Source organism: Polypterus senegalus, chromosome 17 (genome assembly GCF_016835505.1).
Source record: "Polypterus senegalus isolate Bchr_013 chromosome 17, ASM1683550v1, whole genome shotgun sequence".
Taxonomy (NCBI): domain Eukaryota; kingdom Metazoa; phylum Chordata; class Cladistia; order Polypteriformes; family Polypteridae; genus Polypterus; species Polypterus senegalus.
The window spans coordinates 63,108,449-63,133,184 of record NC_053170.1 but is presented as its reverse complement, the minus strand read 5'-3'; the positions used below and the strand labels follow the sequence as shown (position 1 = coordinate 63,133,184).

Sequence of the window (24,736 nt, the reverse complement as noted above, 5' to 3'; positions counted from 1 at the left end):
CAAATATGGTTTTTAAAACATGTGTATACTAATACTTGACAAATTTATTTTTAAGTTTTAGAAAATTTTGAAAAAACAAATTTATTTCACAGACACTTAATTCTATCTCACTGCTACTTATATTATTGATAATTACTTGGGGGTAACTACTCTGTTTTATAGGTTTAAGGGTTATTCCTGTCACATGCACAGTCTACAGTGAAATTTTTTTGCATGAGTTAATCAACATGTTACCACTCTACAATCCCATTAAGACTGAGTATAACATCCTTACCTCAAAACAAACTTCATTAGCTGTAAATTATTTTTAAGAAAAAGTAAAACAAGAATTTAAACATTAATGATATGCAAAAGGTGGATCCATGACTCTGAAAACTGGCAGACTGTGCGTGTGCATAAGCATATTCAGCAATTGGTAGCTGTCTGAATTAATTTTGATATTCGTAGAAAAAGTATGTAAAATTGATATAAAGAGCAAAATATGGTTTATACAAACACGCAATCTCTGTTAGAATCACAAAACATGCATAATGGCACCTAAGGATTACTTACTGAAGAAGTGACATCAAAATGGAAGATCATTGGTTTCTTCTTGGAGGGGATACTTAACACAGGTAATATGGACTGAACTATTTTGTTTTCATCAACCTTTGGTTCAGTCAGTTTAATACATTTCAAATCAACGTCACTTTTTTCCTCCTGTAGATTTTCAAAAAGTCTGTGAATGTATAGGGATTTTCCTATTGAGGAAACAAAGAAAAATGGCAAAATGTCTTAACCTTTCTACATATACATAAGATTTTTTACATTAAATCTTTAATAATAAAGTATTAATTCTTTCATGACAGATGTCGACTTTTGTCAAAAGGAGGGGTTGACGATGGTACTCAACTGTAAATGGTGACAAAACCCACAGTTATGTTTTAGTTGGACGCTCTTTGCTAGAACAAAAGTTAGCTTCATTGGTTTGACCGAGATCCCCTACACTTGCACGACTAGAGAGGAGCAAACAACAACAAAAATGGCATCAAAATCTGGCAAAAGATTGAAGCAAATGTGTAAAGCAAAATACTCCATGGATGACGTTTTTGCATATTACCACTGAAATGGAAAACAAATCCAGCTGATCGTGGTGCTGAACAGGCTCATGCAACATTCACCTGGGAGGACTGCCATTTACATTGACAAGAGGTACAACCAGATTGTGATGTACAGTGACAGCAACTGCTGCCCCCACCATGCAAAGACTGCCTGGCAGCCAGCCTGCTGCGTATTCCTGGTGAAGTGGCGGCCACAGCATGCAGCAACAGACATTTATGTTGGTTTTTGTGTGAAACCAGTGTTTTGTGTGCTTTTCAAAAAACTTTTTTGGAAAAAACATTCAGCCCTCAAAGCATTAAGCAAAAAGTATTAAAGAAAGACACCAACTGTTTCATAATTAAAATTAAATAAACTGTTAACCAAAGCAAAGAAACTCCTGTCAGATTTTAAGACATGAGAACAGGAAGCGATTCTAAACTAAAGTTTAAGGATATGAAACCAACAATAGACAACCCAGACTAGCTGTATAGTTTATGTCCATTTGACAATGTATGAGCATTATTGATTCTCCACAGTGAGATCTGCTAAGGATGAAAGGGAAAGAGAATGGGAATGAGTGGTTTTTCAAGTGGCTAGTGCAAGTTTTGCAGCAATCGTCACTAATGCAAAACATGTTTGCTGGAAAATGAAAACTGAAGAAAGAGTCAGATCTAAGGGTATACTCACACTAGGCACGTTTGTTCTGTACCGTATCCAAGCGCGACTGTCCCCCCTCTCTACTCTCACTGTGCTTAACATTCCAGGCCTCTGCACACTTTCGTTATAACCATGCGAATTTGTGTAAAGCCAAAACAAGATCTGAACATGGAGTGACAGCATGCATGTCAAAATGGTTGTACTTATTTTGTGGTTGTTTTACAGTTGTGTAAAGTGAGATAACGCTCTATCCTCTTTCAGATGTATTCAGTGTGTAGCACAGCATTTTGGTGTTAATCGTGCTACACGTACAAGAAGATTTTTACAGTGACAAATGCTGTTAAGGGAGGAATTTGCAGCTTTTCTTGCCAACTACAATTCAGAACACAGCAGCAAAAATGAGGATTAATATCAAGGACATGGGAAAGTGTGTAAATGGTAAATGAATTAGAACTGGGTATGTTGATAATCTGGATTTTTGGATACCAAAGACATATTTTTAATAACAGAATTCCACGAGATTGGTGAAGTAAAAAAGAGGTCCCTTTGCCACACAGACTCAATTAGTGAAAGCCAGAAAGATATCTTAGATGATGAAATGCATAAAGTTGGCACTGGCTTCTGAGTCTGGGACAGAGAAAGTGAAAAATTATATTGAGGATGTGATAAAATAGTTGGTCAAATTAAAACCCCACACATATTAAGGATTAAGTTGTACATCAAATAAAAGTAAAAGTAAAAAAAAATAATTTTAATGTTCAAAACTCACAATACTGAACTGTCCTTTAATCAATATATAAAATAAGAAAATGGACTGAAGAAAAAAACTCAGAATGTGAACAGTACCAACACGGATTAACCTGCCAGCAATAAGGACATCTGAGCAAACAGCCAGTAATTGGAAAACCAGGACCTTTTGACAATTATTTGAATGGAGTCTCCTTGGACTTTTTAATCTCTGGACTCTTATCATGTAAAACATGCTCTGTGTATATTTTTAAACAACTGGTATAGATTGATTTTAAATTCTGTATTTTTACTGACTTGAACCTTGTTATTAGACCTAGGGTAATTAGGATTAGAATGGACAAACAGACTGAGAAAGGCAAACACTTATTGATCATTCTTGTAATCTGAGGTAAAGTTAGGCCTTAATGTTTGGGTGCATGCTGGGCAGATCAGGAGGGAAGAACAGAAGGCAGGCAGAACAGAGCAGGAGAAATGAGAAGGAGAAGAGCCCAAAGAAACTGACAAGGACCTCGGCGGACTGAACACAAGTCTGAAGCAACTCTGCAGTCAAACTTTAAAATACTTATCTTCCATCACTTTAATATTCTGCAAAAGTATTTTCAGTAAGACACTTGATGAAATATATTTCTTAACCTAAATCTATTTTTAAAATACATTTCCTACTTTTTGCTACTATTGGCTTTGTGTTTTATTAATGCTGCTATAGAATATCAATTTTACACTGTTTGAATATACTTAATACATACAATATTGTTAAGTTTAGTACATTAACTTTGTTTTTTACAACTTCTTCTGAATGTTAAATAAAATCCGCAAAGTGCTTCTGTTGCTCAGCATAAAACCACTTCCAGATTTAACAGTGAAGAGCTAAAACAACAATTTTCCTTCTGCTGGACACATAATACAACAAATGAAGTTGAAACTAATATTTTTCATTGAAAACAGTTTAAAATCTGCAACCACAGAGTGACACTAGGGCGTGGTAGACTTGCAACAAGGAGAACAAAGTTTGAACCCCAGGTGTTCTCTGCACGGAGTTTGCATATTCTCACTATGTCCAAATAGGTGTCCTCCCAGAGTCCAAAAACATGCAGGTTAGGTGACATGGCATTGCTAAATTAGCCTTAGGGCGATGTGACATTTCTCTTAGAACATTTAGTAGTTCTTAATGAAGACGGACCAGTAGCAAGTGAGGAGAAAGATTAAACATTCTTTACAAGTGTACAGTGTTTCTTAAAAATCAAAATAATTAAAGTGCATACAGTAAATCAATAAATAAATCCTTAAAATCTGCAAAATAATATCCAATAAATAAATATACTGCTCACAAAAATTAAAGGAACACTTTAAAGAAACACATTAGATACATCAGATCTCAATATGAAGTTGGATATCTATACAAATAACGACAGGGCAATGTCTTAGGAACAAAAGGATGCCAAATGGAAATAAAAGTTTTCTGCCTACAGAGGGCTCAATTGTGTAGACACCCTAAAATCAGAGTGAAATGAAGATGTGGCAGGCTAGTCCATTTTTTCAAAAACTTAATTTCTGCTACTCAAAATGCTTTTCAGTATCTTGTGTGGCCCCCACGAGCTTGTATGCATGCTTGACAACGTCGGGCATGCTCCTAATGAGACGACGGATGGTGTCTTGTGGCATTTCCTCCCAGATCTGTATGAGGGCATCCCTGAGCTGTTGTACAGTCTGAGGAGCAACCTGGCGGCGCCTAATGGACCGAAACATAATGTCCCACAGATGTTCTATTGGGTTTAAGTCAGAGGATCGTGAAGGCCATTCAATTGTTTCAATTCCTTCATCCTCCAGGTACTGCCTGCATACTCTTACCACATGAGGCCGGGCATTGTCGTGCATTAGGAGGAAACCAGGACCTACTGCACCAGCGTAGGGTCTGACAATTGGTTCAAGGATTTCATCTCGATACCTTATGGCAGTCAGAGCACCATTTCCTACGCAGTAGATGTCTGTGCGTCCCTCCATGGATATGCCTTCCCAGACCATCACTGACCCACCACCAAACCTGTCATGTTGAACGACGCTGCAGGCAGCATATCGTTCTCCTTGTCTTCTCCAGACTCTTTCACGCCTATCACAGCTGCTCAGGGTGAACCTGCTCGCCTGTAAAAGTACAGGGCCAGTGGCGGACTTGCCAATTCTGGTGTTCTTGAGCAAATGCCAGTCGAGCTCCACGGTGCTGGGCAGTGAGCACAGGGCCCACTACAGGATGTCGGGCCCTCAGGCCATCTTCATGAAGTCTGTTCCTGATTGTTTGGGTAGAGACATTCACACCAGTGGCCCTCTGGAGGTCATTCTGTAGGGCACGAGCAGTGCTCAGCCTGTTCCGCCTTGCACAAAGGAGCAGGTATCGGTCCTGCTGATGGGTTGAGGACCTTCTACGGCCCTGTCCAGCTCTCCGAGAATAACAGCCAGTCTCCTGAAATCTCCTCCATGTTCTGGAGATTGTGCTGGGAGACACATTAAACCTTCTTGCTGCAGCACGTGTGGATGTGCCATCCTGGAGAAGTTGGACAACCTGTGCAACTTCTGTAGGGTTAAGGAATCGCCTCATACTGCCAGTAGAGATGATTACTCAAGCCAAAACTAGCACGAGTGGAAAACCAGCCAAAAAAGATCAAGAGGGAGAAACTTGAAATGACCTCCACATGTAAAACCAGTCCTGTTTTAAGGGTTTTCTAATTGTTGCCACTTTAGTGCACCTGTCGTTAAGTCCATGAACACCAATACAGCTGAAAGTGATTAACAATGACCTCGGCTGCTTAACCAACCAGAAAATTATCAGACAGGTTTAATTGATTTCATGCCAGGCCCAATGAAAAAAGTGTTCCTTTAATTTTTGTGAGCAGTGTACTTTTAAAATACAAGGAAATCCATCCATTTTGTATTCTGTTTCCGGGCCAGAACACCATAAAGAATCCCCCAAGTATAGTCCACTGCATCCTGGTGCACCACTTTCACTGGTGTCCACAGATCACTCAGCTCCTTGCCCTCTACACCTATGCTGCTATACTGTTGTCCACACACTATTCCTCCACAAACATGTGCAGTTTACCTACGGGGAGTCATATTCGAAAAATTGGTGGATTCCAGTTAAAAAAAATAATAATTATATTCTCCTTGAACATTGCGTACCTCCCCTTTTTGGATGTTTCAATGTAGTTTATTATTAGCAAAGGGCATAACACAATCAACAAGGCAGAGTTGTCGTACAAGAGGAATACAACAAATATGTGTCAATACTTAAAAAGACATCAACTTTTTCTCAAGGTAAGTGATCCAACTGCTAACCAGATGACTGATAAAGCTGCTAGTGCAGAGGTTTTCGAACTAGGGTCCGCTGTGCTACGCTTAAGAGTCACCTACAGCACTTGTCAAAGTTGACTTTTGAAAAAAATGAAGTCAGATTTTAAAGATCATCTCAAGTTATCTCATGTAGTTTTTAAATAAATTTAACTCAAAATCTATATATATAATTCACTAAGGCAAGACAACCATGGAAAGCACGCCAGAAGGGGCGTGGATTCACTGAGCCGCCGACAAGACACCGATGGCGCACGCAGGAAGGAGCCACGCCCACCAACTCCAAGACCATTGGATAAAACGATAACTCGCAGAGCCACGCCCACCAACTCAGACGCGACGACACAGAAGAAACGGCGTCATTTATATTCATCTGTCGTAGAGGCCACATGCACCTGCACGTTGACTGTTCATAGAGGCATGTTTCTCGCGGAGGTAAATCGCCATATGCAGCGTGTAAAACGGTTTGCGAGGGGTATCCCATGGGATCTTTAAAACAATCCTTTACAACTGAGGTTAAAACACAATGAAGTAAGCAGTCTTTAAAAACCGAGTTTTCGGTTACGACGCACAATCGCATGCACCATAGCAAACTGTTTTACACGCTACATACAGCAATTCGCATCCGCGACAAACATGCATCTTCTTAGATGCAGAAATATGGAAGACGTTTCCCTGCCCACTAACACTCCTTTTTCACCAGCCTGCTTCTACCCTTGCTCTCTAGGCATTCACACTGCCTGCCCATGTGCCCGGACACAAAAACTCACCGACCACCCAGTTAGCCCCTTTCATCTGTGCTAGGAGTCCACATGCACACCTAAGCCACATTGACTGTTCATTATTCTTTTCGGTTTCGACACCTGACCGCGTCCACCATGAAAAACCATGCGAAAGGAACAACAAAGCCCCGCCCAGAAACTCTACCCCTCCTCCCACGTGCTCAGGAACGCACCTCAGACCACTGCCCGCCAAATCAAACAGCTCATCAAACACATACTCACTTTGGTCTGTGCTGCGGTCCAAACCCAGCTGTGAGCCACGTTGACTATTCTTTTGCCCTCCATGGCTACCGCTTCAAATGTATTTCATGGAAACAACACTTCTTTCAATGTTATAGAAATTCCTGCTTCAGGTAACTGTTTCTGTCAGTCGGGTTTTTTGGAGAAATGTCATTGACAAAACTGTTACTCTCAAACTTCATAACATGGCTGTTAGCTTTGTTTGCCAACATTGGGATAACTTCGGTGACGTGGTGTCCGTTGTTCTTAGTCACAGAGGCATTGTTATACAGTCTGCTCAACAATACGCTGATTACACGAATACGTCTGGAGTCTACGGTGGTGAGGCAGAAATTGTGGCAATGTCCCAAATCCTTCCAGCTACTATCAGCATTTACTTCCAAGAACGTCCTCATGCCTCTCCTCGAGTTTACAATCCGGCCCAGCGTCTCTTCATATCCCTGCTCTTTAGCGGTCCTTTGGATCATGGACATTACGAGGTTCTCATGCCTCTCAAATACCCATGTGATTACCTTCTGGTGACATCTTTTGACTCTGTCGGTATGTGCACACAGCGTGCACACCCACTTGCTCGCCACACTAATGTGACGTCACCTGCCCACTCTCCTCTTCCTGAAAAACATTTAAAGACACCCCCTGAACACACGCATTCCACACAGGACTTTCAATGCACCTTTTGTTCCAAAAGCTTCAGAGTGCACAGATATCTGAACGCACATTTGAAAAAACACAACACTAACCGAATGATGCAATGTGAACATTGCCAACAATGCTTCGAGACAACTCACGCTCTCAAAAAACACTTACGAACTCATTCCACTCTCACCTTCAATTGCACATTTTGTAACGAGGACTTCACAGGTGAGATGGATCTCCACAACCATATGCAGATCCATTCAACACAAAGATTTGTATGCAAAATTAGTGACAAACACTTTCACGCACGCAGATACCTTACTAACCATCTCAAAACACATTCCCTAATGAATTCTTTTCAGTGTCAACACTGCTCCAAAACCTTCACACGCCAGAAATATCTCAAAGCACATTTACACACCCACTCCACTGAACGAACGCATTCCAAAAAGATCTTTGAATGCACGATTTGTTCAAAACGTCCGAGTGCAGAGATTTCTCAACATGCATTTAAAACACACTCCACTGAACGAATTATGCAATGTGAACATTGCCAGCAATGCTTCGACACAACTCATTCCAATTCCCTTCAGTGTCAACACAGCACTAAATCGTTCATGCACAAACATCGCATTCACTTTTCTGCAGCTTTTCAAGAAGATACCGCCTTTCACGTCCAAGAACATAACATTGGCCTACCTACCGCACTATGTGCTTCTTGCAATGCTCTTCATTGGCCAGCAGAGGTCAACAAATCCGGACATTACACTAAGTGTTGTCATGCCGGCAAGGTGTCTTTGCCACCGCTATCCAAGCCCCTCTTTTATTAGAAGACCTCTTGACTGGCAAGAACCCGCTGTCCCGAAATTACTGTGATCATATCAGGGAATACAACTCTGCTTTAGCTTTAGCGTCAATGGGCGCACACATCGCTCAACCATCTGGAAGAGGACCGTATGCTTTCAGAATCCACGGTCAAATTTATCACCAGGTCTCTCCTTTATATAACAATCCTGACACGTCACCACAATACGGTCAGCTATATATCTTCGATTCTGCTGAGGCTACAAGTCAAGGTTTGCAAAAGGAATGTAATAGCGCTTGCAGTGACATTTTGTTGCTTCAACTAGACAACATGATACGCCAGGTTAATCCCTTCGCAAAGTCTTACATGCAAATGCATGACATTATCACTCACGGTTACTCTGTTACTGCTGTACGAATGGTGTTCATGGAAAATCCAGGTCTGGATATGAGAAGGTATAACGCCCTGTCCTGTCAAACTGATGTTGCTGCTTTGTAGGTGAAGACGGGAACCTCCTGCACAACGCGACATTTGCATATATCCAAGGGGAGATGCTTGCAAGCGTATCTCTGTTCTCAATATGAACTGTGACCCCATGGTTTTTCCACTGCTATTCCCTTTCGGAGATCCAGGCTGGCACATACAATTAACCCATGTTGAGTAAAAGCGAACCGTGAAAAAAACACGAGTCACACAGCTCCAATTTTATGCTTTCGGGCTTGCCATGAGATCTTCATTTAGTGTCTTGCATTCCAGTGGCAAACTCTTCCAGCAATACATCGTCAACGCATCTGTCAGAACAGAAGGCGTGCGTCTACATTTCCTTCGCTCACATCAACAAGATTGGTCCGCCAGTTTTCAGTCACGGACGATTGTGTGTTGGTTCATCGTGCATTGTTATAAATGTTGCATTTCTTGCCGATTTATTACATTACCGATTTTTCAAATGTTAATTTTCTCCCTGTGCTTAAAAATCAAGCCGCGGGTTGGCTAGTGTTCTTTTATTCTTGCTTTAAATCAGTCCTAATATCAATTAAGTTATTAAGCTGCGTGTTTGCTCACAAGCTGTGAGATAAGTGAGCAGCCTCCAGGTGATACATGAGGGGTACATACACAGATAAATATTCTCTGTAATTTCTCTGTCTCTCTCAGGTCCAATCTGTATTCTATTTTCTATTAGGGTGCACCTCTTGATAATACTTGACAGCACTGCATATAAGACCATTTAATGACATTTTCAGAAAATAATGAATTCAGGATATAAATTTCCATCTTTATAAGACATAGTCTGATTCACCTCAGTATTGTACATCATACACATTATATGCATTTCTCAACTCAGTACATGCAAAGAATAGAGAGTTAAGGCCCTAACTGTGCACAATGTCAAATGGAACCTGCTTAACTGCATTACAAGTTTTACTAGAGCCCATCCATGTGTACAGACCTTACTTAACCCAAAAATCGGTGACAACACTGAGACTAACATTCCCATCATGCAGCATTAGTGTGCTGGGATGCATCAGGACACACAAAGTTTTGTATCAAGCAAAGCAAGATACTGTATATAAAACTTTTCTTCTCAATCAATTTGGCATTTTCTCACAGAACAACAGCTTTTGTCTAAGAGTATTTCCATTTGTTTCATTGTGGGTTGTGCTGAGCTAAACTGAATTCTCCAAAAACAGTTTTTCTCCTGTTTATTTATACCGGCAACACCAGGTACTTTGGCTAGTTATTAATTAAAACCTGTAATTTACACTATATTTCTAGTAATCTATCTTTTTTAAAACTTATCTGGAAAAATCCTATTCCATCTACAGTAACAATGGTAATGTCATATTTCACTAAACGGCACATTCACTTAATTAGGTACAGTTCAAAGCTTATGTATCTGGCAGTCACTCAAATAACCAAGTATTCTAATTCATTGCTAACCTCAGTATTTTTCAGTGATAAAAATGATTTAAATCTTATTTCACTGCTCTCAGGATGGGTAGGAGAGGGTATATATTATGTTTTAGTGAAATGTAGAAATGTATGTTTTTCTGATTTGTAACTTACTATAATACAATAAGTGATAGGTACAGACTGCATAAGTATGAGTTTAATTATTTACTTATTTATTTATTATTAATTTTGTATAAGAACAAAACATTTATTAGTTTTTTTTTAAATATATTTTTTGAAAATTTAAAACAGAGTTTATCGGGATGAAGAACAAAATTCAATACAAAAAGTGCAACAAATTAAAATAAATGGAAATTCTCAGCAACACAAATTCTCTATAAAGTTTACAAAATCTAGATATTACCATAATAAAAAACAGAAATGAGATATATTTTAAGATACTTACCAACACCTGCTCTTTTCGAAGACACAATTCCCACAAACATCCTGTCTTTGAATACAGAAGCTGCAGAGGATACTGACTCTGGAACTTTGTAGTGACTGAAGAGATATGTCTGGATTTTTTCAAGTGGTTCATGCAGTGTTATGTGTACCTTGTGCTGACTAAATGCTGAGGGAATGTAGCAATGTTCCCCAGTAGAGCTGCAGATCACCACCAATTTATAATCCTTCTTGCTTTGCTTTTCAAGTCTTTGAAAGAGCTGTTCAAACCTGAAACCCACTTCATAAGGCAGTCGATCAGCATATAACATTGTGTAAATCTTACTGCCCTTGTACTGTGTGGACAAGCATCTCCTTATGAACAGCTCTACTTGTTCGTAGGCTGTGTCAGCTGTACACAAAAGGACTTCATCATAGGTTGGTAGCTGTTCATTTCCACTGTACATGTAGATATACAATGAAGACAAGAGAACTTCAGAAGTGTGACAACTTATGAGGTTTGGACGTCCTTCTTGCAAAAACGCTGGCCGTTTCCTGCAGACCAAATTCTTCTGCATGTTACCCAAAACTGCCAGTAATTCCCCTAATGTGCTGACCTTTAAACAGTGTGGAAGAAAGAATTCCATATTGTTCATGTAAAAAGTCCAAATGATTTCTACCTGATCTACAGCTGTTACATCAGAAAGTAGTCCTGGAAGATATTTAATATTGTACCTGTCTTTTACAGCATGTAAAAGAGAGTTTGAGGAACTGTTGATATCCATGGTGACTTCTGCCTGAAAAGATTCAAGATATATATCAAAGTCCTCTTCTGAATGCTTGGCAATACTGTTATAATTCCATTGATGCCAGGCCTCTCTGATATCATCAAGAGTACATTCAGCCTTGATGAATGACAGCATTATCAGAACTTGATCTTCTAACTTGTTGCAGTTTTGATCAGATAATTGCTTACACAAGAAAACAATTTGCTCAGCAGTATAATAGTTTAAAAAATAATATTGTGATCTGCTTCTGTCTATGTAAATTTTCCAAGACTCAAAACACTTTTCCATCCTTCTGCAGAGTTCTGGAAGCTCTTCTACAGCTTCACCAGTTACAACTATGTCATTTATTTTGTCTTCAAGGTGAAAATCCATAACCAGACACACCTCTTTATTTCCAGAACAAGTAATGGTTGCTTCCCATTCTCTGAAAAGCATATTTCCAGCAGAGTACAAGTCAATAAAAGTTGTGGCAAGCCTCTGGACATTTGAAAAAACCTGTAGGAAAAAAACAATTTCAGACAAAGGCTAATACAGTATATTGCTTAAATTAACTAGGCAAGTATGTCAGTCCTCATAATGAATAGAATGATCAATAAGTGACACTACTGTAATTTCCACTTAATGCAAAGAATACTTTGAACAAGTATTACTTTATTATTAAACTCACTTTATCTATTATAACATAATTTTAAAAAACTGGTCACATTTTTAAGGATATATCAATGTACAGTATATCTTTTAATCAAACTGGGTGGATCTTGGTATACCCCTCCAGGGGATCTGTTTAAGTCGGGGTTCCTCAGGTTTCAGACTTTAAAAGTTAATATTCTTTCTTCTCCTTATTTTTTCCCTATTTACAGTTGTAATCAGTGTTTAGTTCATGTGGATGCTGTCCTACTTCTCTTCTAGTTCTTAGTGAATTCTTTCTCACCTTCCACAAAACCAATGTGTTTCAAATATTCAGTCTTAAATAAAACCTTTCCCTTTAAACTTTATCTGGCTATGGAATACACCAGATGATATATTATCTTGGAATTATATTAATAAAAATATAACATTAGTTACCAGAAATCCAAACTATCAACATACTCAATATCAATCTGTTCACAGACTCTACATTGCACCTATAATTGCTGCCCAATGGGAATTCCTTTTTTGTCCTTTTTCATCCCAAAAGACTTAGGAAATTGTATTTATGTTCTGAGAATATCCATCACTTTCCAAGTTCTGGGCCCTTATGTACAGGTGCCGGTCATAAAATTAGAATATCATGACAAAGTTGATTTATTTCAGTAATTCCATTCAAAAAGTGAAACTTGTATATTAGATTCATTCATTACACACAGACTGATGTATTTCAAATGTTTACTTCTTTTAATTTTGATGATTATAACTGACAACTAATTAAGTTCCCAAATTCAGCATCTCGGAAAATTAGAATATTGTGAAAAGGTTCAATATTAAGACACCTGGTGCCACACTCTTGTAGCAATGCTACTAAAAGTTAGAACTGCATCTCCCAGCAGTCCTTGCAAGGGCTGTTGGGGTCAAAGGTGGCCAGAGAGGTTTAAAAGGAGGGCAGGTGTCAAAGAGAAAAAAAGTTTTTGTTTTGTTTTGTTTGTTTGGTGCGTTATGTATATCTGCTGGACTGCTTGCCGTTAATTCTGCCATTTAGCATCATTTTTTATCATTGTGTCCTGGATTGTATTGTTTGTTGGGGTCTGGATCGTCTGTCTACCTGTCCTGAGGACTGTGTGTGGATTAATTGGCTTTCCCAGAAGGAGGAGCGCTACTGAACCATCCATCTGTCGTCATACTTACAGCAACTACCGGTAGGACTGCGTTTTCCAGTCCCTTTCATCATACAGATCGCTGGACTTGACTTCACCATTTCTCATTTCATCTGGTTTGGGTTTCCATGGACTTGGCTGTGTGTTTATTGTGTTTATATGTTAAATGTAAAATTGCCGAAGGAGATCAGGGGTGGTATTATTGTTTTCATTTATATAATTTAATATTATTATACTTTTTATCTTTTAAACTCCCAGCATGTTCTTTTTTTGTCTCTGTAGTGTGTGAGTGTGTCATTCCAAGGCTAGGGTTGTTGTCCCTGGTAATCCTCCAGTAAAATAAATAAATCACCGCCACATCGACGGTGTGAATCTTAGCGGCACTTGACCGCTACACTCTAATCAGCTAATTAACTCAAAACACCTACAAAAGCCTTTAAATGGTCTCTCAGTCTAGTTCTGTAGGCTACACAATCATGGGGAAGACTGCTGACTTGACAGTTGTCCAAAAGATGACCATTGGCACCTTGCACAAGGAGGGCAAGACACAAAAGGTCATTGCTCAAGAGGCTGGCTGTTCACAGAGCTCTGTGTCCAAGCACATTAATAGAGAGGCGAAGGGAAGGACAAGATGTGGTAGAAAAAAGTGTATAAGCAATAGAGATAACCGCACCCTGGAGAGGATTGTGAAACAAAACCCATTCAAAACTGTGGGGGAGATTCACAAAGAGTGGACTGCAGCTGGAGTCAGTGCTTCAAGAACCACCACGCACAGACATATGCAAGACATGGGTTTCAGCTGTCACATTCCTTGTGTCAAGCCACTCTTGAACAAGAGACAGCGTCAGAAGCATCTCGCCTGGGCTAAAGACAAAAAGGACTGGACTGCTGCTGAGTTATGTTCTCTGATGAAAGTAAATTTTGCATTTCCTTTGGAAATCAAGGTTTCAGAGTCTGGAGGAAGAGAGGAGAGGCACAGAATCCACATTGCTTGAGGTCCAGTGTAAAGTTTCCACAGTCAGTGATGGTTTGGGGTGCCATGTCATCTACTGCTGTTGGTCCATTGTGCTTTCTGAGGTCCAAGGTCAACGCAGCCGTCTACCAGGAAGTTTTAGAGCACTTCATGCTTCCTGCTGCTGACGAACTTTATGGAGAAGCAGATTTCATTTTCCAACAGGACCTGGCACCTGCACAAAGTGCCAACGCTACCAGTACCTGGTTTAAGGACCATGGTATCCCTGTTCTTGATTGGCCAGCAAACTTGCCTGACCTTAACCCCGCAGAAAATCTATGGGGTATTGTGAAGAGGAAGATGCAATACGCCAGACCCAACAATTCAGAAGAGCTGAAGGCCACTATCAGAGCAACATAGGCTCTCATAACACCTGAGCAGTGTCACAGACTGATCGACTCCATGCCACGCCACATTGCTGCAGTAATCCAGGCGAAAGGAGCCCCAACTAAATATTGAGTGCTGTACATGCTCATACTTTTCATGTTCATACCTTTCAGTTAGCCAGAATTTCTAAAAATCCTTTTTTTGCATTGGTCTTAATTGATATTCTAATTTTCCGAGATACTGAATTTGGGACTTTCATTAGTTGTCAGTTATAATCATCAAAATTAAAAGAAATAAACATTTGAAATACATCAGTCTGTGTGTAATGAATGAATCTAATATACAAGTTTCACTTTTTTAATGGAATTACTGAAATAAATCAACTTTGTCATGATATTCTAATTTTATGACTGGCACCTGTATAACATCATGCATAGAATTTAAACTAAAATACAGCGTACAGACAACAGTGGAAACGTGCATAAGCACAAAAAAATTCAGATGCATAAAACCGTACATATGCCAACTTCCACACACTTTAGCTCAATAAATCCCAATGAGCGTGAAATGTAACACATGCGGATGGGCCTGCCGCCTCAACCCAACTCTTCCTGTAATATTGCATATTTTAATATGCTAATCCATATAAATACTACCTTCTGTTCAGTGTTTGGTTAAAAGACAACGTCAAAATTACATGAAAGAAGAATTTCACAGAATGCATAGTGGAGGCAAGGAAAAAACGTACTATTTGTTGGCTTAAGCAGTGGTATAAGCAAAAAAAGGAAGTTGATCGAGGGATAGAGAGTGGTGGAGACATTCAAAAGTTGAAGTTTATAAAGTCCCACAGTGTCCAAAATAAATAACGAAGTGGTCAGATATCCAAATCACCGTGAAAATTCGAGTCATAGCCCACTGTCTGAGAGTCATACAGAAGCATATTGGGTACAGAGAAAAGAAAAAAACAGGGACATTGAAGAAAAAAAGGTCAAAATGTCAACTTTAATCTCGGAATTTCCATTTCAATCCTGTTTAATTTGTCATTAAAGTAGAACATATTAAACTTCATCTTAAAATCAATGTTTAATTTACTAGCGTTTCTCAGATCCCATCATATGTAAAGTAGCACATTAAATGCTTCGTATGCTTCTGTGTTCTGTGTGTGTGAAACACTGTGCTTCTGGAACAGACTTTTTCATTTGAAGACAGGAGCACACAGAAAGTGACCTCCAAACAGAATACATTACATTCATGATATCACAGCTCTCTGAATATTTTAGAATACTAAGTAGTACACTATATATCTTTTTTATTATGAAATGCATTAAAGCATGTATTAAACATGGGGGTATGATGGCACAGCAGTAGCGATGAGATGGCATCCCATTCAGGGATTGTACCTGCCTCCCGTAAGATGCTAGCTGGGATGTGCACCATTATATTGTTACAGGTTGATTACAAATAGTTGCCTTAAATTTATAAATATATGCGGTTAATTTCAGTGTATTTCAAAAAACCCATGTCATGGATGTGAATCTAAAAAAGAAAGGCAGACCACACAGGAATAGTGGCACTGCTTTGACGCTGGGTGCCACCAATTTGCAAAACCGAGCAAAAACATGCATACGCATGGGGGGAGTGCTGGTGTGAAAATGTGCGTGGCTTTACAGCAAGTTTATTTTTTATACATCGAGATGTGAGTGTGAAAATGGGCGTATGCAACATTTTTGTGCATATGCACCGTTTATGCACAATGCCCCTGGTCATTTTTCGCTTCCTCTATGCCCAGTTTATTTCTCTTTTGACATTCAAGTATTACCCTCACATCTTTCTTATTTGATCTCATCTTCAGCTGTGATTTAGGAAACACTGCAGGAAAATTAACCTTGGCCCGTTGCTGTAAAATGATCCTTTTATAAACATTCTTCTTGAATATTCAACAATGAAATCAACTGTACTCAAATCACATGCTTTTTCACCTTCTGAAATGTGATTCATTTACAGCAAAGTCTCACATTTCTGGGTCCTTCCAGCTTCAGCACAGTGCAATGCTGAATGTGCATTAGAATCTTCATGTAGCACAAGCAAAGAAAGACGATTGTTTAATCACATATTTGCATATATTGCGGAGTCTGCTCAGTCTGTGAATATGAAGTAGGTGAGCAACCTTCCAGCACAGTGCTCTTTGCTTGTAGCTTGCTCCCTGTGCTATCTCATATATTTCCTTTCCCCACACCACCTTGTGTGTTTTGTGTTTCAAACTGTGCTGAAAACATTGTGATGTCTGGATCACCCATAAAAGGCAAACTCTTCCTTGAACACAGGAAATGGCACACTGCCTTGGATCTCAAGTAATTTTAAGTTAGATTAACTTGTTTTTTTACCTGTAATTGGTACAGTTTTCAGATTTGTCTAGTTTCTTCATAATATACAGTGAAATAATGTGAGTGGTAAGCGTGACAGATTTTCAGTGATCACTTTCTAGTTTTCTAAGAAGCAGCAATACAAACTGCAAGCAACAGAAATTTTCAAAAATTTCAATAACAGTAACACGATAGGATTTACCTAGAAAACCACAAAGAAAAATGTTTGAAATTATTTGTTTTCTGAATAGAATTTTATATGTTCAACAACATGGGCATCTGTCATGCAGCTATTTAGGAAAAGCTGATAAAGGACATGATCATGACATGCACACTGATAAAACAAAGGTTTAACAAAATTATGGCAACATTTTTAATTGGTATGCACATCCTGGCAGTTTGAAACCCTAGTAAAAGCAACACCACATATCAACTGAAATTTTTCTATGGCTCCATGAGCATCAATGCATGTTTCTGAAATATAAATATCAGTATTTTTTTTGTTTTTTCAACTGTTGACTGGTTTACTTATTTCCCAATTAACATTGTTACATGAAGTGTTCAACAACATATTGTTTTACCTCCACAAAATGATCTACTTCAGACTGCCCCTGTTCACCTTTCCCAGACATCAACATCAGTTTATTTTGAAGCTCTTTGATGTCATCTAAGGAATAGTGACGAAATTCTGGAAAACCATCTTCATGCTCCTCTGGTATCTTCAATTGTAAAGCAGTATCTAATGATAACTATTAAAAGAAAATGAAGAGAAAAAATATAATGGTAAATCTAACCGAAGGAATGTGACATGCAACAAAGCTCTTAACTGAAATATATACAGTGGAAGGAAAAAATTTGAAGGTTACAAACAACCATGAGTGAGCCTCACATGTTGTAGGAAATATCAAAAATGTACCATTAACATAACACAGCTCTTAACTCAGAAGTGTAAAAAGAAAGAAGCACCTATATATTCATATGATTGCTGCTCAAAATGAAGATTTCATTGCTGTAAGTAAAATAATTTTTAGTTGAGAAAATATGGGTTTATATATGGCCCATTTATCAGGGTGGAACAGTAAAATACAGGACCGTATACAGAGAAAGAGATTGTTGAAGAAGAGTTGAAAAGTCAGAGAGAAAGTAGACAGGAGTACAAGGAGATAAGGCGTAAGGTGAAGAGAGTGGTGGTGAAAGCTAAAGAAAAGGCATATGATGAGTTGTATAAGAGGTTGGACACTAAGGAGGGAGAAAAGGACCTGTACCAATTGGTGAAACAGAGGGATCAAGCTACGAAAGCTGTACAGCAGGTTAGGGTGATAAAGGATGAAGATGGAAATGTACTCAAAAATGTGGACAATATGTTGAGCAGATAGAAAGAGTACTCTGAGAGGCTGATGAATGAAGAGAATGAGAGAGAGAGAGAGAGAGAGACAGAAGGTTGGATGATATAGAAATAGTGAATCAGGAAGTACAATGGATCAGCAAGGAGGAAGTAAAGACAGCTATGAAGAAGAAAAAAAACGGAAAGGCTTTGATCCAGATGACATACCTGTGGAAGCATGAAGGTATTTAGGAGAGATGCCTAAGGAGTGAAGAAAAAGTGTAGTGGTACAGATTTTAAAGAATAAGGAATATGTTCAGAGCCCTAGTAACTACAGAGTGATAAAACTGATGAACCACAGAATGAGGTTATGGGAAAATTAAGTGGAAGCTTGGTTAAGAAGGGAAGTGATGTTTGCTCTAAGGGTGTTGATGGAGAAGTACAGAGAAAGCCAGAAGGAGTTGCATCGTGTGTATGTGGACTTAGAGAAGGTATATGGCAGGGTGCCTAGAGAGGAGTTGTGGTACTGTATGAGGAAGTTTGGAGTGTCAGAGAAGTATGTAAGAGTGGTACAGGATATGTAATAGGAAAGATTGATAGTGGTGAGGTCTGCAGTAGGAGTGACTGATGCATTCAGGGTAGAGGTGGGACTACACCAGGGATCAGCTCTGAGACCTCTCTTATTTGCAATTGTAATGGACAGGTTGACAGACAAGATTAGACAGGAGTCCCCATGGACTATGATGTTTGTTGATGACATTGTGATCTGTCGCGATAGTAGGGAGCAGATTGAGGAGACCCTAGAGAGGCTGAGATATGCTCTAAAGCGGAGAGGAATGAAGGTCAGTAGGAACAAGACAGAATAAATGTATGTAAATGAGAGTGAAATAAGAGGAATGGGATCAACAGTACAGAGTAACGGCAAATATGGAAGACAGATAAAGAAGAGAGTGCAGGAGGGTTGAAGTGGGTGAAGAAGAGTGTCGAGTGATTTGTGACAGTGTGTACCAGAAAAAGTGAAAGGGAAGGTCTACAAGATTGTAGTGAGACCAGCTATGTTATATAGGTTGGAGACAGTTGCACTGATCAAAAAACAGGAGACAGCTGGTGGTGGCAGAGTTAAGTATGTTAAGATGTGCATTGGGTATGATAAGGATGGACAGGATTAGAAATGAGTACATTAGAGGGTCAGGATGGACAGTTGGGAAACAAAGTCAGAGAGGCGAGATTGAGTTGGTTTGGACATCAGTAAAGGAGAGATGCTGGGAATATTGGGAGGAAGGTGTTAAAGATGGAGCTCCCAAGTAAGAGGAAAAGAAGAAAGCCTAAGAGAAGGATTATGGATATGGTGAGCTAGATGGAGAGGACAGGTGGTGACCCGTAACAGGAGCAGGTAAAAGAAGAAGAAAATATAGGTTCACATAATTAGTAAATTTCTACATGTTTTGCTATATGCACACCAAGTATAGTGACAACAAAAAAAAAGTACTGGAATTTATTCTGGATTTTATTGTTTTTTTCATTGGCTATACTCAAAGACAAAATGTAAAGATAAAATAATTCCACGGCTTTACAGCAATTTAATTTGGAACAACTTAGATTAGTATTAGAGTAGATCACATAGCTTTGTACCTATCTTTTCCAACCTTTTTGCTCTTATGTATGTTGATGATGACTTTTACTCTCAACATGTGTTTATCAAGAGACAACAAAAATACCAATTTGTTGAAAATAAAGATAAACACCTACTTTCATAGTGAATAATGTTTCTATGCAACAAAAAATAGAATATACTACACCATTTTTAGAAAAAGAAAAAAAGTGTTTTATATTTACTGCTTTCAAGACCAAAGTTGATCAAAGCTACCAAAAATTAATCCAGTTGGATCTTCACTTTCTTGGTTTGCTGGGAATAAGAAAGGTTAACCAATAACCAGTAAAAAAAGTAAGAAAAATATCATAAGGCTTTCACATTTATACAGAACTTTATTTTTTTCTTTTAACCTTTTTATGTTGTTGCGATCGGATGATATAGATGCCTTTATTATTAATAGCTGTAGCCAAAGACAATGAGGATAACTCCACAGATCCATGGCTGTCCTTTACAGACTTCAACCATTCTAGATGACGGGCTGTGTCACGCTGAAATAGAAATAAAATTGAGATCAACAGAAGCAGTTCTACCTTTAAATAAAGCAAAGCCACCAACCTTATTAAAGATAAAAATCAAAGAAAACCTTAAAGCATTTTATTAAATAATCTATAGATGTAACTCTCCAAAGATTTAATAAATATGAACTTGAAAAAATCAGCTCTGCAATTACTCTGTAATGGTACTATAATGGTGGGCACGGTGGCGCAGTGGTAGCGCTGCTGCCTCGCAGTTAGGAGACCCAGGTTCGCTTCCCGGGTTTCCTCCCACAATCCAAAGACATGCAGGTCAGGTGGATTGGTGATTCTAAATTGGCCCTGGTGTGTGGGTGTGTTTGTGTGTGTCCTGTGGTGGGTTGGCACCCTGCCCAGGATTGGTTCCTGCCCTGTGTTGGCTGGGATTGGCTCCAGCAGGCTTTCCGTGACCCTGTGTTCAGATTCAGCGGGCTGGAAAATGGATGGATGGATGGTACTATAAAGTGCACTGCCATACAATGAAAAACTTAAAACAGGCTCTAAAGAAATATAATCTCTCTGAATTGATGTTAGACAATTTTAATAACAAATGAAAACTTACTATATAGGCTATTACAAAAATGTTAAATATGTTCATAATAATCTGATAAAGATGTCATTAACTAAAAAAAGTCTACACCACAAATGACAAGCCATAATACAGTGAAAAATAACTGCCTGATATGTTTACTTTGTTTCCTGAATCAAAATGAAACCAACATATGACACAGGACTGTTTAAGAACATGAACTACAGTTCATTAGCATAAATATGACTTTTTCTAAATAGCTGTAATACTCTAGTAGCATTAATTTTAATAGGGTTATCCCACTTTCAAAAAAAAGAGAGACAAAATACTTAAACATAGAATCTTTTACAATATCATATTTACCAGCTTCTTTGGAAGATCTGGATCACTTTCTAGTGCTTTCCACAACTTTTTTAAAGATTCCATAAACACATTAAAACCAGCATCTGGTTTCAAGTCATAAAGCATGGATGAGTATCCAAGAACAGCATCATGAAAGCAAGCCACACGATCCACATCAAGGTCATTCTCTCCAGCAGAGATGGATGCCAAATCCACAAAAACTTTCAGCTCATTGATATCTGAGAAGAATATTAACATTAAATTATGTATACAAAAAACAAAGCTGGTACTACCCACTGGTATTTATATTTTATCATCACCTACCTTTATATTGGAGTACAAGACAAGTACTCTGCTCAAAAACACAAAATTCAGCATATGTAATTAAAAAAAGTGTCTGGCAAAAAATAGAAGGCATAGAAGTATCATAATGTAGCTGAGAACAAGTTCTTCCTTCCCTCCTCCTAGTGTTGCCCTGACTATGACTCTCCTATATGAGGTGGCAGGCTCCTTATTCTATTATTTCCTGTCCACCGTGGCCAACTGACCTTATCATTGGACCACCATTTAGAGACTTAAAAAACAACTCAATAACACAAATATCTTTTTGGGGGTAGTGTTGGAAATCATCTTCTATAGTAAAATAGTAGCAAATTAGTTGCTTTTTTGTTTTTAAAGTAACACAGGTATTTTTACCTTAAGAATTTAAGTATAGCCTTAAATTACTTGTTACTTTAAAAAGAAATCTAACTACATTACCTGCCTTACTTTTAATGTACTACTCCCAGCACTGATTTCATTTCATTGAGCTTCTTCTGATATGGTTTAATGGCTATGAGTGGATAATTTGCAACACAATGTCCTTCTAAAGGAAGGAATCTTATCCCCAGACCCCAAGGACACTACACTTACAGCTAACATCAAGAAAATGTGCTGTGTTCTTGATGAAAAGAACAGAGCAGCTCCTCAGCAAGGCCATCCTGCTTTATCAAAGGTATTAGGCAACATTGGAGATGCACTGGTTGTAAATGATACTAAGAACCAGCTTTTAAGGAAGATGACAGTGACAGGAAAGGAAGGAGGCAACAGTAACTGAGGTGAGAGCTGATGGATGTTCATCTCCTGCACCCAAAAAGAGGAGGCCGTGTGAACAGTTGCAGAACAAAAGAACCCCAATTGATACCCATGCTGTGCCAAAGAATTCAGGCTGATAGTGAACTGACACAGTACCTGCAGGACAAGGCATTGGATTCCTCTGTGGATGCTCTGCTGTGGTGGCATGACAACCAGGCAAGGCTCCCTTTTAATGGTAAAGTTAGCAAGAAAATTCATGTGCATTTGTGCAACAAGTAATGCCTCTGAGAGAATGTTCAGTATGGCTGTCAACTTTGTTACCCCAATGGGATGATACCTTAAGACAGACAAGGTATATATATTAAAGTTCTTTGCCTAGCCAGTGAGGAGCATGATTGGATGTGGATGACAGGGAAATGGCCTCTTTTGGTCATGGTACATTGCTTATTTAATGGTACCTTGTTTGTTAATGTTTATGGTACTGTTTGTTAATTCTGTTTTTTATGTCATATCTGCCTTGTACAATTCTTGTTTACAAAGGCTAATAGGCAAACAGAAATGCAATTTAAATGTTCCAGTGCTCTTCTTCATGAAGTGTATATGTAGCATGAAACTATTACAGACGAGCACTGAATAAACAAGGACTTCACAGCAGCACTCCAAGATGCACTCCACTCTTGACCATAAAGAACATCAAAGGTCAGCTAGAATATGCAAGATTAAATTTTGATAGGCCTGCAGAGTTTAGGAAACAGTTCCGTGGACTGATGAAACTAAATTGGGACTGTTTTGAAACATGGACCAGTGGTATATCTGGCAAGAAAAAGGCCAGGCTTTCTACCAAAAGAATACCATACCCACAGTTAAAAATGGAAGTGGGTCATTGATGATGTGGGGATGTTATTCTCCTGCAGAAATGTGAGGCCTTCTCTTCAGAAATTGAATCTTGGTAATCACTGGACTTTCCAGCAAGACAATGATGAAAAGCACACCTCCAGCTTAACCAAAGCTTGGTTGAGAAATAGATCCTGGAATGTCCTGGAGTGGCCTTCTCAATCCCAATCTTTTGTGGGATTTAAAGAAGATAGTTGCAGCACAGAAGCCATCAAACATCAATGAGCTGGAGGCTTTGCATGTAAAGAAATGGACAAAGATTCCAACAGAGAGATGTAATAAGCTTGCCAGCACTTGCCAAAATAGTTATTAGAAGTTAAAAAGATTAATGGATGCACCACAAAGTAGTGAAGCTGGGGACTGAATAATAGTAGACATGCACATTTATGAAGAGATTTACATTTTTCATTTGAACTCAAACTTAAAATCAATTTATGTTCTCAAAATAACTCTAAAAATGTGTCAAATATTTTTTGTTGTTTAATCAGGGTTTTTGTCACATATTTTCATTAACCTTGATTCATATCATTATAATGTCTTTTGAGGTGAGGGGATTGAATATTTCTGACTGCAATTGTATTAGACTTTCTCTATATTCATGACATAAAATGAACAGAAAGAGACAAGTAAATCATTAATCACAATTATTTGTATGACAATTAATTGTCATCTAAAATTTAATGACTGTGAAAACCCTATTCTCAGCATGGTGGAGAAACATTGACCAAAAGTCCAAGCACTCCTTATTATTCCTTAAAACCTGGGTACACTTCTTTTAGAGGTGGTACTGCAAAAAAAACATTGGTTGGGATTGGGTTTCTCTCAGTGGCCGAGGTCAATATAGTGATTAACAAGGTTACAGGGATGGTCAAGGTTCTAACATAAATGCTGAAAGCAATGGACATTTTGGGGGTGTTTTGGCTAACATACCTTTTTAGTGTTGTAGACTGAAGTAGTAATCCTCATTTTTAAAAATGAAAATAGGGTGTTTTCTGTTCAGGGCTGTGGAGTCGATATACAGAGCTTCAGACTCCTTTGTTAGTAATTTAACCAATAAACAGTATCCGTCAAATGTTTGGGAACACCCAGATATTTTCATTTTTTTGATAAAAATTGATACCTTTTTATTAAGATACAATTAAACTGATATAAAAATAAAGCCAATGCACTGCAAGTGTGTAAAATGGCTATTAATGCTGGAAATTACTGATTTTTAGTGTATTACTCACATACAGTGGAACCTTGGGTCACGAACGTCTCGGAACACGTACAAATCGGGTTACGACCAAAAAGTTTGCCAAACTTTTGCATCTGTTTCCGACCACACACTCGGGTGACGAACAAGCCAGTTTCCCTTCCAGTTTGTACGCGTCGATGATTTCCGCACGTGTCCAGTCTCTCCCTGTGCATTCATTGTAAAATCTTTGTGCTCTATTTTGTTTCCTTCCAGTTTGTACGTGCCAGTGATTTACGCACGTGTTCAGTCTCTCCCTTTACAGTACATTGT

The 24,736-nt window shown here is 38.6% G+C and overlaps 1 protein-coding gene across 3 annotated transcripts in view; it reads right to left on the bottom strand.

Annotated features, from left to right (window-relative positions):
• rnf213a (ring finger protein 213a) overlaps positions 1 to 24,736 on the bottom strand; it is a 377,172-nt gene that overhangs the window by 186,745 nt on the left and 165,691 nt on the right. For all 3 annotated transcript variants that reach the window (XM_039739973.1, XM_039739975.1, XM_039739974.1), the window contains 5 exons: positions 21,283 to 21,500; positions 20,229 to 20,366; positions 17,482 to 17,649; positions 10,646 to 11,903; positions 553 to 740 (listed from right to left, as the gene is read on the bottom strand). In XM_039739973.1, the coding sequence (XP_039595907.1) occupies positions 553 to 740; positions 10,646 to 11,903; positions 17,482 to 17,649; positions 20,229 to 20,366; positions 21,283 to 21,500 (1,970 nt within the window). The remainder of the gene's footprint in view (positions 1 to 552; positions 741 to 10,645; positions 11,904 to 17,481; positions 17,650 to 20,228; positions 20,367 to 21,282; positions 21,501 to 24,736) is intronic.